General features: G+C 51.2%; 1 protein-coding gene across 1 annotated transcript; it reads left to right on the top strand.

Annotated features, from left to right (window-relative positions):
* Positions 1-2,939: 2,939 nt before the first annotated feature.
* Positions 2,940-6,768, top strand: INMT (indolethylamine N-methyltransferase; the record flags this gene model as incomplete). The annotated part of the gene is made up of 3 exons (XM_080701404.1): positions 2,940-3,093; positions 4,588-4,795; positions 6,339-6,768. 3 exons carry the CDS (start codon positions 2,940-2,942, stop codon positions 6,766-6,768), a joined length of 792 nt encoding a protein of 263 aa, XP_080557530.1.
* Between the last annotated feature and the right edge of the window lie 5,513 nt (positions 6,769-12,281).

Below are 12,281 nucleotides of genomic sequence, written 5' to 3'. Positions count from 1 at the left end.
CTCCATACCTGTGGGTCCTCTCTGGGCATGTCGCTGCACTCAGCCCAGTGAAGTAGAAAAACAGGTGACAGCTCTCAGAGAGCGTGGCTGCTCAGGTGCTGGTTTTTCTAGCGGTAGGAGTATTTTTCTTATCTGGCTTGACTTTTTACGTGGCTTCATTTTCTTGATAAGTAGCTTGAAATTTGCTTATGTGCTTAAATGTATGGTACAAGGCCTTCCTAAATGGAAATTTCATTGAGCTATTAAAAAAAAATCATAGTATAGGAAGATAGCTATAATCCCAGTTATTCAGAGGCTGAGTTAGGAGGGTTAACAGTTTGAGGCTGACCTGAGGAAGTTAATGAGAACTTGTCTCAGAATAAAATTTTTAAAAGATTAAAAAAAATAACTACAATGATACGTACATTCTTAAAAGGAACTGAAACCGCCCTGGCATGAAGAGAATGTTGTCAGCTTGAGACGAGGAAAGCTTAGGCCAGCGGTTCTCAACCGGTGTCCATTTGGCCTCCCCAGGCACATCTGGCCAATGTCTGGACACATTGTGGTTGTCGTGGCTGGGAGTTGGGTGCTTCTGGCATCTAGAGAGTAGAGGCCAGGGTTGCTAAAAGCCTTGCAATGCACCGTTCAGCATCCCCACCGCAACACAGAACCATCTAACTTGAAATGCCAGCGGTCCTGAGGTTGGAAACTTTCTTGGAGAGAATCGACTGAGCAGATGACCGTGGTGCTGTGAAGTGCTCCGGGCAGGCGGGAGTCAGCTTGTGAGCTGGGGTGCAGACGGAGGTGGTGGAGAGGTTGGAGGGAACCAGAGGGCGGAGCCTCTCGAAAGCTCTGGGGAGGAGTTTGTATTCATCCCTCCGGGCAGCAGGGGGCGCTGGAGGCCTTGAACAGGGAGGGGCGTGTCCTCTGCCCACCGAGGACGTCCAATTACAGCGGGGCGATCTTCTAGGAAGGATGATCTCCGCACAGATCCCCAGGGGCTCGTCCTACTGCAGGGACTCTGGGCATCCCGGGGTGGCACGTGCATGTCCACAGTCCATTCCGTAAACGCGGGTGGGGCACTGGGCTGGGCATGGTCCAGGTGCCTCATCAGCGGCTGTGAGCCGCCGGAGGCTGCCCTGTGGATTCCATTCGCAGTTGCCTTGTCCCCCAGGTTTCAGTGAATTTAGTAGGATATTGGAGGGAGGGAGGAGGAGAGGGAAGGCTAGATGTTTCTTCAGCTTCTTTCTGTTGGCGAGTGCAGGAGGCCTTCTCTGTAGAGCTCTGTTTCAGGCCTAGAGGGGATCATGGCTCCTTTCTGCCAGCATCCCTGAGTTAATGTGTTGATTATTTGTGTGTCAACGCGTCAGGACTATGGTGTCAGATGTGTGGTCATCAATATTCTAGATGTTTCTGTGAGGGCACTTTTAGATGAAATTCACATTTTAATCAGTGGACGATGGGTACAGCAGGTTGCCTTCCCAAATGTGAGTGGGCCTCATCCAATCAGGCGAAGGCGTGAGTCCAGAAAGGCTGCCCTTCCCTGATCAGGAGGGCTTTCAGACTTGGACTGCAACACTGGCTCTTCCTGGCTGAAGCCTGCTGGCCCGGGTGCAGATTTGACCTTGCCAGTCTCCTTAATCCTGGCGCCAGGTTCTTAGCACAGATCTCTTCCTCCATACTCATGCTGTCCTCTTTGCTTCTCCGAGGACTCCATGTCACCTCTGTAAACACTGTCGCTTTCAGAACACTCCCTGGATTATGTAACGGAGCTTGTGGTTTCTTGCCTGCTGGAGGCACAGGCCCCTGGGAAGCCAGGGTGAGTGACCCGTGGTGACCCTGCCCCTGGAGGCTGCAGGCTGCCGGCTCCACGGAGGCTGGAGTGTTTGTTTACTTAAAGTCAGAACAAAACATTCTTGTCCCCCCCCCCCCCCACTTCCAGGGCAGTAGGCCTGACCTCCAGCAGATTTTATTTCTCTCTGGTTTGTGGCCAAATCAGAGTCATTTCCTGGTGCCAAAAAAGGAGCCTGAGCTATTCTTGGTCAGTGTGAGGTTTTCTAATGTACACCCATTGTAAAGGATGAACACTGAGGCCCGGGGTTGACGTACCCAGGGTCACAAGGAGAGTCAGAAGCCAGGCAGCTGAGACTCTGGCAGAATGTCCCTTCTGCCTGGACTCTCTGGTCCTCGTTCACAGAGGCTGAAGGGTAATTTCTTTCTTTTCTTCTTCTTTTTTTTTATTTTTTAAGATTAATTTTTATTAGTGCATTCTAATGACATATGATGCTGGGGTCATTGTGATGTATCTGTACATGCACGCAATAGGATCTGGTGGATTTCACCCCCAGCGCCAGCCCTTCTCCCCTCAGGTCCCCGCCCTCCTCTCCTCCACTCCACTGCTTTGCCGAGGGGTAATTTCCCACCTCACCTCGATGCTGAGTGGTCAGCCTGCTGCGCTTCCACCCTGAGTCTGAACTCTGACCTCAGCAGGAGCCGGTGCAGAGCTGTGCCCACCGCCCAGCCCAGAGACAGCACTGGCCCTGCTGACCGCTCCACACGGGCCCTGCCCTGTGCACTCAGACCCAGGACACCTGTGTCCAGGGGATGACCCTGACCCCCACAGCCAGAAAAGTGGGCACTCAGATGTCCATCTCAGGGGCCGACACCTGCCGAAGCACCTCGCAGGAGGCTGCACCCAGGGCTGGGGACAGTGACTGCCCCAGTGGGCACAGGTCAGTCCCTAGAGGTGCGGCTGGCATGGCTGTGGATGCAGAGGCAGTCCAGGTAAAGTGTCTCATGGGTGGAGGGGTGAAGGTCCCTATCCCTTCCACATCCTGAGCAGCTAGGCTCAAGGACAGGGGCGTGGGAGGAGAGGGGATGGCTCTGGAATTCTGGGGGTGGAGTCTGGGAGCCCTTATAAGGCTCAGGCCAGCAGGAGGGAGGTGACTCTCAGGGCCACCATGGAGGGCGGCTTCACGGGGGGCGATGAGTACCAGAAGCACTTCATGCCCGAGGACTACCTGGCCACCTACTATAACTTCGAGAGCGGCCCCTCGCCCGAGGTTGAGATGATCAAGTTTAACCTGGAATGTCTCCACAAGACCTTTGGCCCAGGTGAGCAGAGGTGGCTCTGCCTGCCCCGCTGGGCTTCTCCAGGGACCCTGAATGGAGACAGAGGAAGGATATTCTGGAGGAGCCCCTGTTCTGGGGGTGGTAGGGGTGGGGGTCCACACATCTCCCAGTTAGCTGAGGAGCTGTGTGAGGCCTAGCCCAGGATATGGGCGCACCCCAGAGTTCCCAAGCTGCTCTCTTTGAGCCCCTGGCTGGCTGTGGTGGGTGGGGAGGGCTCTCCGGATCCCCACCAAGTCCAGCCCTGTCCTGAGCCCCGAGGAAGCCAAGGGGAAGCGTGGGGCTGTGGTGGAGTCAGGATTTCACCTCTGGAATGTGCAGCCAGAACATGGCCGTGGTAAGTACCACCTGGGGATGGGAGTGCTGGGTGAGGTCACAGCCCCCCACAAACCTGCTGGCAAGGCCTCCGCCCAGGGCCCTCAGCTGAACCGCCTCTAAAGCGGACCGAGGATAGCCACCCGCGCCACAGCGACCCTGGGATCCAGTCTTGACCTCCAGCTCGCCCAGCCACGGCCCCTCTTTGGGGACTTGGCTGGAGAACATGGAGGGCCAGTCTCCTGGTGGCCCAGGGGCAAGAGAGGCCGAGAGCTGCAGAATGTGGCGGGCAGGCAGGTGGGGAGGGCAGGAATCCGAAAGCAGAGATGACTCCGCATGCCACGCTTCAGTGCTGCGTGACGCTTCCAGGTGACCCTTGACACGCCACTGGCCGTCTCCTCCCCAGCCCCTGCCCCCTGTCCCCGTGGCAGCCCCTGCCGAGGAGCCCATCCAGGTGGGGCCAACATGGTGGGGATTAGCTCCCAGTCAGCCACTGTTCCTGAACGCACATCTTTTCTTATTCTCAGAGAGATATTGGGCTGTTTAACCTTTCTTAGACTCAGACTCTTTCTTTCTTTCTCTCTCTCTCTCTCTCTCTCTCTCTCTCTCTCTCTCTCTCTTCCTTCCTTCCTTCCTTCCTTCCTTCCTTCCTTCCTTCCTTCTTTCCTTTTTTTTGAACTGGGAATTGAACCCAGGGACGTTCTACTTCTGAGCTACACTCCCAGCCCCATTAAAAAAAATTCTTTATTTTTGAAACAGGGTCTCACTAGGTTGTAGAGGGCTTTACTAAGTAGCTGGGCTGCCCACAAACCTGTGATCTACCTGCCTCTGCCTCCCAAGTATTGGGATTACAAGCATGCACTACCATGCCCGACTCTCAGACTCAGTTTGTAATCCATAAAATGAAAATCATGACAATAGTCGCGACTCACACAAGCAGTTCTGAGTTGTAAGTGGGAATTGATGCATATAAAACATTCAGCTCAGGGCTCAGCCCACAGGAAGCTACCAAGCCGCAAAGCCCATCACTCTGCCTCCCCTGTGGGGAAGACCAGGGTGTCTGTCCTCCTTGCTCCCGGGGTGTCTGTTTTGGGTCTCCTTTTTTTTTTTTTTACCTGCCCCATGCCAGCCTCTGAGATTTCTTTCCCTCTCCCCTTCTCCCAGGGGGCCTCCGAGGGGACACCCTGATCGACATTGGCTCCGGTCCCACCATCTACCAAGTGCTGGCCGCCTGCGAGGCCTTCGGAGACATCACGCTTTCTGACTTCACCGACCGCAACCGCGAGGAGCTGGAGAGGTGGCTGAGGAAGGAGCCGGGGGCCTACGACTGGAGCCCCGTGGTGAGATTCGCCTGCGAGCTGGAAGGGAACAGGTAGGGGCTCAGGGCCTGGGGTCCCCAGCGGCCGGACCTCAAGCCCCTTTCTCAGAGGGCTCTCTGGCCTCTCAGTTATTTTCAGGACAGCAGGACCCTCAAAGGTGGGACTGGATGTCTTGGGTGGGGACCGAGTAGATGGGCCACTGAGTTTCAGGATCACAGGACTGCTGAGATGTGATATAGCCAGGTATGGCCTCTGAAAACCAGGGGATAGGACCTCCATCCCTCCCACCTGCTCTCCATCATCTCCATCTGTTGTGACAATATCATGCATGGTAACTGAAGCCCACGATCCAGCCTGGCTCAGACCACAAAGACCCCCTGTGCCTCTCCTCTGCTTTTGCTTCTCCCAGTCCAGTAATCACTACTACCACCTGTGTGTTTTCTACTTTCCTGCTTTCCAAAAATAGTATTTAACACCTATTTATGTATGTCTAGGTCATCTATTGTTTCATTTCATATACTTTTTTTTTCTACCTCTGAGCTACACCCCCAGCCCTGTTTCTTCTTTCTTTTGTGTGTGTGGGTCTGGGGATGGAACCGAGGGGCATTCAAATTCTGATCTATACTCCCTGCCCTAATTTTTTATTCTTTATTTTTTATTTTTATTTTATTTTATTTTATTTTTTGGTGGTACTGGGGTTCCTGGAAGCCCTTCTACCTCCAGGCTACACTCCCAGACCTATTTTTACATTTTTTATTTGGAAACAGGGTCTCATAAGCCAGCGCGTGCGGCTGGCTTCGCACCTGCGCGATCCTCCTGTCTCTGCCTCCCAGGCGCGGGGATTACAAGCGTGGGCCACCACGCCTGGCTTATTCTTTATTTTTGAAACAGGGTCTCACTAAGTTGCGGAGGGCCTCCCTAAGTAGCTGAGGCTGTTTGCGAAGTACGACCCTCTGGTCTCAGCCTCCTAAATGCTGGGATTGCAAGCGTGCACCACCATACCCAGCTTTATTCTTTATTTTGAAACAGAGTCTCACTGAGTTACAAAGAGCCTCACTAAGTAGTAGCTGAGGCTGGCTGCAAACTGCAATCCTTTGTCTCAGTCTCCCAAATGCTGGGATTACAAGCCTGTGCCACCACACCCGGCTCTCATTTCATATACCTTCGAACCTCCTAACAGAGGAATTTTCTGTTATCTTCTGGGATTTCCTTTTCATCACTTATCATTATATTTTTAAGACAGCTGTATCCATATGTTATCTTCAGCTAATTCATGAATCCATCCATCCATCCATCCATCCATCCATCCATCCATCCATCCACCAGACTAGTTGGTTGAATGCCCAGCCCACACCTGGGCTCTTTGTCTGTCCCTGGGGATCAAGGGAAGAGGGAGTCAGAGAGTGGAAGATTCCTATGTTTTGGTCTAAGCTCCCTGTCCGTTTTCTTGCTGAGGTAACTGAGACCTAGATTGGGGAAGAGCCTGCCGCCAGGTCACACGGGGACTCAGAGGCAGCCATTCTTGCGGGATCTGGAAGTCACCCTGCTCGCTGGTCATGGTGACAGAGAGGTCCCTGAGCCCTGCCCTCTCCACAGCAGCCGTTGGCAGGAGAAAGAGGAGAGGCTGCGGGCCGTGGTGAAGCGGGTGCTCAAGTGCGACGCCAACCTGGGCAGCCCCCTGGCCCCGGCGGCCCTGCCCCCTGCTGACTGCGTGCTCAGCCTGCTGGCCCTGGAGTGCGCCTGCTGCAGCCTGGACGCCTACCGCGCCGCGCTCTGCAACCTCGCCTCGCTGCTCAAGCCGGGCGGCCACCTGGTGACCACCGTCACGCTGCAGATCTCGTCCTACATGGTGGGGAAGCGTGAGTTCTCCTGCGTGGTCCTGAAGAAGGAGGAGGTGGAGCAGGCCATCCTGGATGCCGGCTTTGACATCTTGCAGCTCGTGCACAGCCCCCAGTGCTACTCCAGCAACACGGCCCCCAACCAGGGCATCTGCTTCATCGTGGCCCGCAAGAGGCCTGGGCCCTGAGCCCAAGGGCCCCGCCGGGCCTGGCTGCTCACCCACCTAGGGCCCTCCTGTATTAGTGCTGTGTCTAATGGGTGCGTCTAACAACCCTGCTTTCCATACTTACATCCCATCTTCTGAAAGTCTGAAGTTCTAATATCCTCATTTCAGAGCTCTAAGATCCCAGAAATGGCATATTCTACTTTCTACTTTACCAAGCTAACTCCCATGTAAATAAATACAGAGCCCCAGACATGGTTTTGGGCGTCACCCAGGATGTCAAAGACAAGGAAGCCTGTAGACAGTGCTATGTTGGGGAGCGTTTCATAACCAGCCCTAAAAAGAGGAGGGTACTGATCTGGGGTGTCTGCTATTCCTGTGGTGTCCATACTTTGAACCTGGTTGATTGCAAGCTACCAAAGGTTCAACAATTGACTCATAAAACTCCTGAAAGTTTTATGATCGGCTTCCATGAGCTGCTAGGGGTCAGTTCGAACGCACCATGGCCTCCATATGAGGGCTGGCAGATTTAGCAAATAAAAACACAGAATACTTAGTGAATTGAATTTGAGATAAACAAAACTGATGCTTTTTGAGGATAAGTATGTTCTCCAAATAGCATGGGATATACTTATCCTAAGTATGCTTTGTTGTTCATCTGGAATGCAAGTTTAGCGGGGCATCCTATATTTGGTCCAGCAACTCTGTTGTAGATGGACTCTTCTGGCTTCAGGAGTCAAGGCCATCCCTAGCACATAGGTGCCATTGGGAAAATTAGAAAAAAGGTCTCCTATAGGTGACACATTTCAGGGGGGTGACTTTGGGGTTGATTAATTGCCAAAATAGGATCCACCTCTTACTGGGAAGACTTTGAAGACAACATGCACATTCTGTGCAGACCAACTGGAGAATGGTACCCCCTTCTTAAAGCCCACCAGGCCCCATCCCAGAACACCTACCCGTCAGCCTCCCTGGCTCCCTTCATCCTGTACCGTGGGCTGGGTATTCTGCAGAGCCAGACACGGTCACCTGCTGTAGTCCCAGAGACTTGGATTCTAGTTCCAGCCCTGCCACCTCCCTCAGTCTCATTCCCTGTCTATAAGCAGGGGAGTGAGACTTCACCTAGTCACCTTCAAGAAAGGTCTGGGAGCAGGAGGTCAATGACATGAAAGTGCTTTGAGAATAAAGAGCTTTTGCACCCATTGACCTATCGATGTAATTCTCCCAAAGGGAGAGTGTTAGTCCCTCAGTCCAACCTCTGCTTATAATAAGCCAGGAAGCAGCCACCCAAAGACACAGCCAGCTGGTGGCAGAGTTGGATTAAGAACCCAGGCATCCCTACTCCTGTTGCGGCCAGGGTTCCAGATGCCCTGGCTCCTAGGGGAGGGAGTCCTCTTACTGTCCCTGCCTCTCGGCACACACTTGCTTCCCCACCAACATCCTGTGGACGTTTCTCCACTCCACTGCACGCAGACCCTCCTCTTCTCCAGAGGCATGCGGGTCTCGGCAGACCCTCCCTGGACTGGCCTGGAGAGACATCATGGATAATAGATTTAGACCTGCCCGGACAGCATGATCAACATGGGGGCCCTGCAGAGAACACATGTCTAGGAGCTGCAAAAGGGAAGTGTGGTAGAGGACTCTGATAATACATGAAGTTTCTACTGATGCAGCCGCAGTGGGCTGGTTTCTGCAAGGCGGCAGACAGAGGCTGCCCGGGAAGGGATTGCTAAGGAAAGGGAAGGTCACAAGAGCCTGCTCTCAGTTCCAGGACTGCCTGTGGGGGCGATCTGGCCTAAAGGTGGGAGAAAGAGAATCTAAACCAGGGGCCTCAGCCATGGCTCAGCTCAGAGGGCAGAGCGGGTGGGTGGTGTGGGGGAGATGGAGGGCGAGGTGCTGAGGAAGGACGTCGCGGGGGCTCCTGAAGCCGTCAGAGCACTGAGCCGGGCTAGATGGAGTGCCTGTGCCCTGTCCCTGAGAGGTGCCCATGTCCAGAAAATGGCTTTTCTCTTCCTGCCTTAATAAAACAATTTGCTTTATTCTAAGCACCTGTGATCTGTTGTCAAGACTGTGGGGTGGGGGAGCCTTTGGAGAAGAAAGCCCCATTGTGGCCGGGTGGGGGACTTGTGGGTCATGACTCTTTCTGTGTAGTAATTAATTAAATCACCTAGGGGAAAGGCTAACTTTCTGCATGGCTGGCTTTGTTTCTACTCTCTAAACCTGGTTGTCGGGAGCCCATGGTCCCCTCCATTCCGTGCCTGGAGGAGGCTTCAGGAGAGCTGTGGGCTTGGCAGGAACAAGGAAGTCGGGGCCTTTGGTGGACGACCTCCCCTCCTGCCCCAGCTCCCCTGGAGCGGAGGCAGCGCCTTCTTTACCTGGCAGGGCGTGCCCCAGCCTCCAGACTCTTCTAGGACTTCCTTGGCGGGATCTGCGGGATTTGGATGAGAACCTGTTCTTAGAAGTCACGATGAACTCAGTCTTTTCATCCAATATGCTCTGTTCCCCAGGGACCGCTGTTGTTAGTCCCTCCCGCCCTGCGTGGGAGGACTGGGAGAGGCCGCCTCAGCCTGGTGGCTGCGCACACCCACAGCAAGCCCCTGGGGAGGAAGAGGCGGTGCAGACTCCTGTCTGTCTCATGACGGGACTCCTGCCTGGCTTCTCCCTCTGGGAGAGCCTTGGCACTTGCTGTCTTCTCCCCCTCCTCCAGCCTGCCTCGTCCTCTTTGCCCCTTCACCCCACCTGCATACATTGGGCAGATTGCCCCCTCCCCAACCCCTTCTGGGGTACTCATATCACCAGGGCCGACCTCCTTCAGTGCCTGCCCTGGAGGGGGGCAGATAACACATCCATGGGTCATGTACCAGTATTGGGAAATGGCTTTAAAATGTATTTGAAAATAGCTTTTGTTAAGGTTTTGAAATGTTACGGGTTGGGGCAACTATCCCTGGAGACATTTGTGAAGCTCCCAGAAACACTTCCTATAAAAAAAAAAAAAAAACACGGGTTCTTGCCCCAACTCAGGACAGATGCACACTGGCCAGGACTCTTGCTAGAGATTTAAATGAGCTTATTACAAAGATAGATTATTACAAAGATAGAAATAAAGAATATGGTTACAGCCCCATACTATCCAGGGATAGTATGAGGGGGTGGTTCGATCGAATTCACCGAAATACAAAACACTGAACAGCCTTTATATAGACAGGACATCTTCCATCTTGTCCTATGTAACTCTGACATGGGTAAAGTCCGTCCCCTTAATTTTTCCTGCCTCACTTTGGTCTATGCCCAGGTTTCTCCTTTTGGAAGGTCGATCTCCTCCTCTCATCCTAACTAGATATCAATTATTATGTCAACCTGTCTTTAGAATGAGGAAGTCCTAGCTCCCCTTCTCTTTCCACTTGCTAATTACTTTTAGCTAGAATGTTTTACATTATAATAGCTGCTTGCTTCCTGGCGGAAACCAAGTCTTTCCACAGGTCTGCCCTTCATCTTCTACAAAACGATTTTTGAAATATATTTGTTAATAATCAGAGCTTTCTCAAATCTTCCTAGGCCATTCCCAATACTGGTACAGCTTTGATATTAATGTGCCAGTACTGGAAAATGACTTTGATATTAATGTATTGAAAAATGAATTTGGAAAATGAATTTGGTATTAATGTATTGAAAATTGGTTTCAAAATGTAAAAAGCAGTCAGGGCCTGGTTACTGCCAAGTACTCAGGCAGATGTTTTAATGCAGAGTCCCCTCACTAAAAGTAATTAGCAAGTCGATATAGAAGAGTTGGGACCTAGGGCCTTCATATTCTAAAAACAAGTTTACATAATAAATAGCATCTATCAGGAAAGCTAAGAATTTCCTATGAGTGTGGGAGGAGGGTACAGACCTCTGTCAAAGGGGAGCAGATACCTCATGACCCCTGATTTTGTTAATCATTCTGGTCCTAACAAAGAAACCTAGGCTTACACCTGCGGTAAGGCAGGAAGAAGTTTTTTTGGCTGAGCTAGAAATCCCCATGATCATAATCCTCCTCCTCATTATTATTATTATTATTATTATTATTATTATTATTATTATTATTTGGTGGTACTGGGGTTCCTGGAAACCCTTCTATGTCCGGGCTACACTCCCAGATCTATATTTTATATTTTTATTTGGAAACAGGGTCTCTTAAGCCAGCGTGGCTGGCTTCAAACCTGTGCGATCCTCCTGTCTCTGCCTCCCAAGCGCAGGGATTACAAGCGTGCGCCACCACACCCGGCATCCCCATATTATTTTTAAAAAGGGCCTGCACACCAGTATCACATTAATCCCCAAAACAAATAAAGATACCTCAAGAAAGAAAAACTACAGACCATTATCCTTACTGAACATAGATGCAAAAATTCTAAACAAAATAATAGCCATATGCATTCAAAACTATATCAAGAGAAGAATACATCATGACCAAGTCAGTTTCATCCCAGAAAAACAAGGCTGGTTCAACATACGCAAATCAATACATGTTATCTACCACATAAATAGAACCAAGAACAAAAACCACATCATCATAGCAATAGATGCTGAAAAAGCATTCGACAAAATCCAACACCCATTTATGTTAAAAACACTGCAGAAAATTGGGATAGAAGGAATGTACCTCAAAATCATTAAGGCAATATAACGTAAACCCAAAGCCAACATTATATTGAATGGGGAAAAATGCAAGAATTTCCTCTAAAATCAGGAACAAGACAAGGATGCCCACTATCACTACTCCTTTTCAATATAGTCCTTGAGATCCATGCTGCAGCAATAAGACAAGAGAAGGAAATCAAAGGAATCCACATAGGAAGAGAGGAATTAAAATTATACTTATTTGCAGATGACATGATCCTTTATCTGGAAGACACAAAGAACTCAACCAAAAGACTTCTGGAGCTGATTGACAAATTCAGCAAAGTCACAGGATACAAAATCAACCTAAAGAAATCAGTGGCTGGTGCGGGGCATGCCAGCCGGGGCCCGGGTCGCGGGACTCTGGGCCCCGGGCGGAGCTTTGCGGAGCACGCTGGACCCATGGAGAAACCGGGCCGGGTCACAGTGCTACTGAGTGCCTGATCCCACAACCTCCTCAAACCACATATACTGTCTTCTATTATTGGGGGGAAAAAAGGAAAAGAAAAAGAAAAAAGAAAAATATCGGAGAGGGGTTAAGAAGGCCGTGGCGTATGCCAGGATACTGGAGATGCAGACAAAACTTATCCAAATGCACTAGAACTTATGGAAAAATTCCCCATAGGAGGACTTTTGTTTCTCTATATTGTTAAGAATCGTGGACATCACCTGTAAGGAGAGAGTTTAGCGGAGACCAAGGAGAAAGGCAGTGTTGAAAGTGGTCTCCACGATGGCGGTGGAGACTTGTATTCAGGAGAAGCAGAAATCGGATCCTACCAACCTTATTTTTTTGGAGAAATTACACCAAATGTCGAATGCTACTATCACGCATGCTTAGGAACACTGGGCAACATTCAGAGTGGAAAAAGAGCTTGGGA

The sequence above is a fragment of the Muscardinus avellanarius genome, assembly GCF_963383645.1.
Source record: "Muscardinus avellanarius genome assembly, chromosome: 9".
NCBI lineage: Eukaryota > Metazoa > Chordata > Mammalia > Rodentia > Gliridae > Muscardinus > Muscardinus avellanarius.
This window is presented reverse-complemented; position numbering and strand designations above follow the sequence as displayed.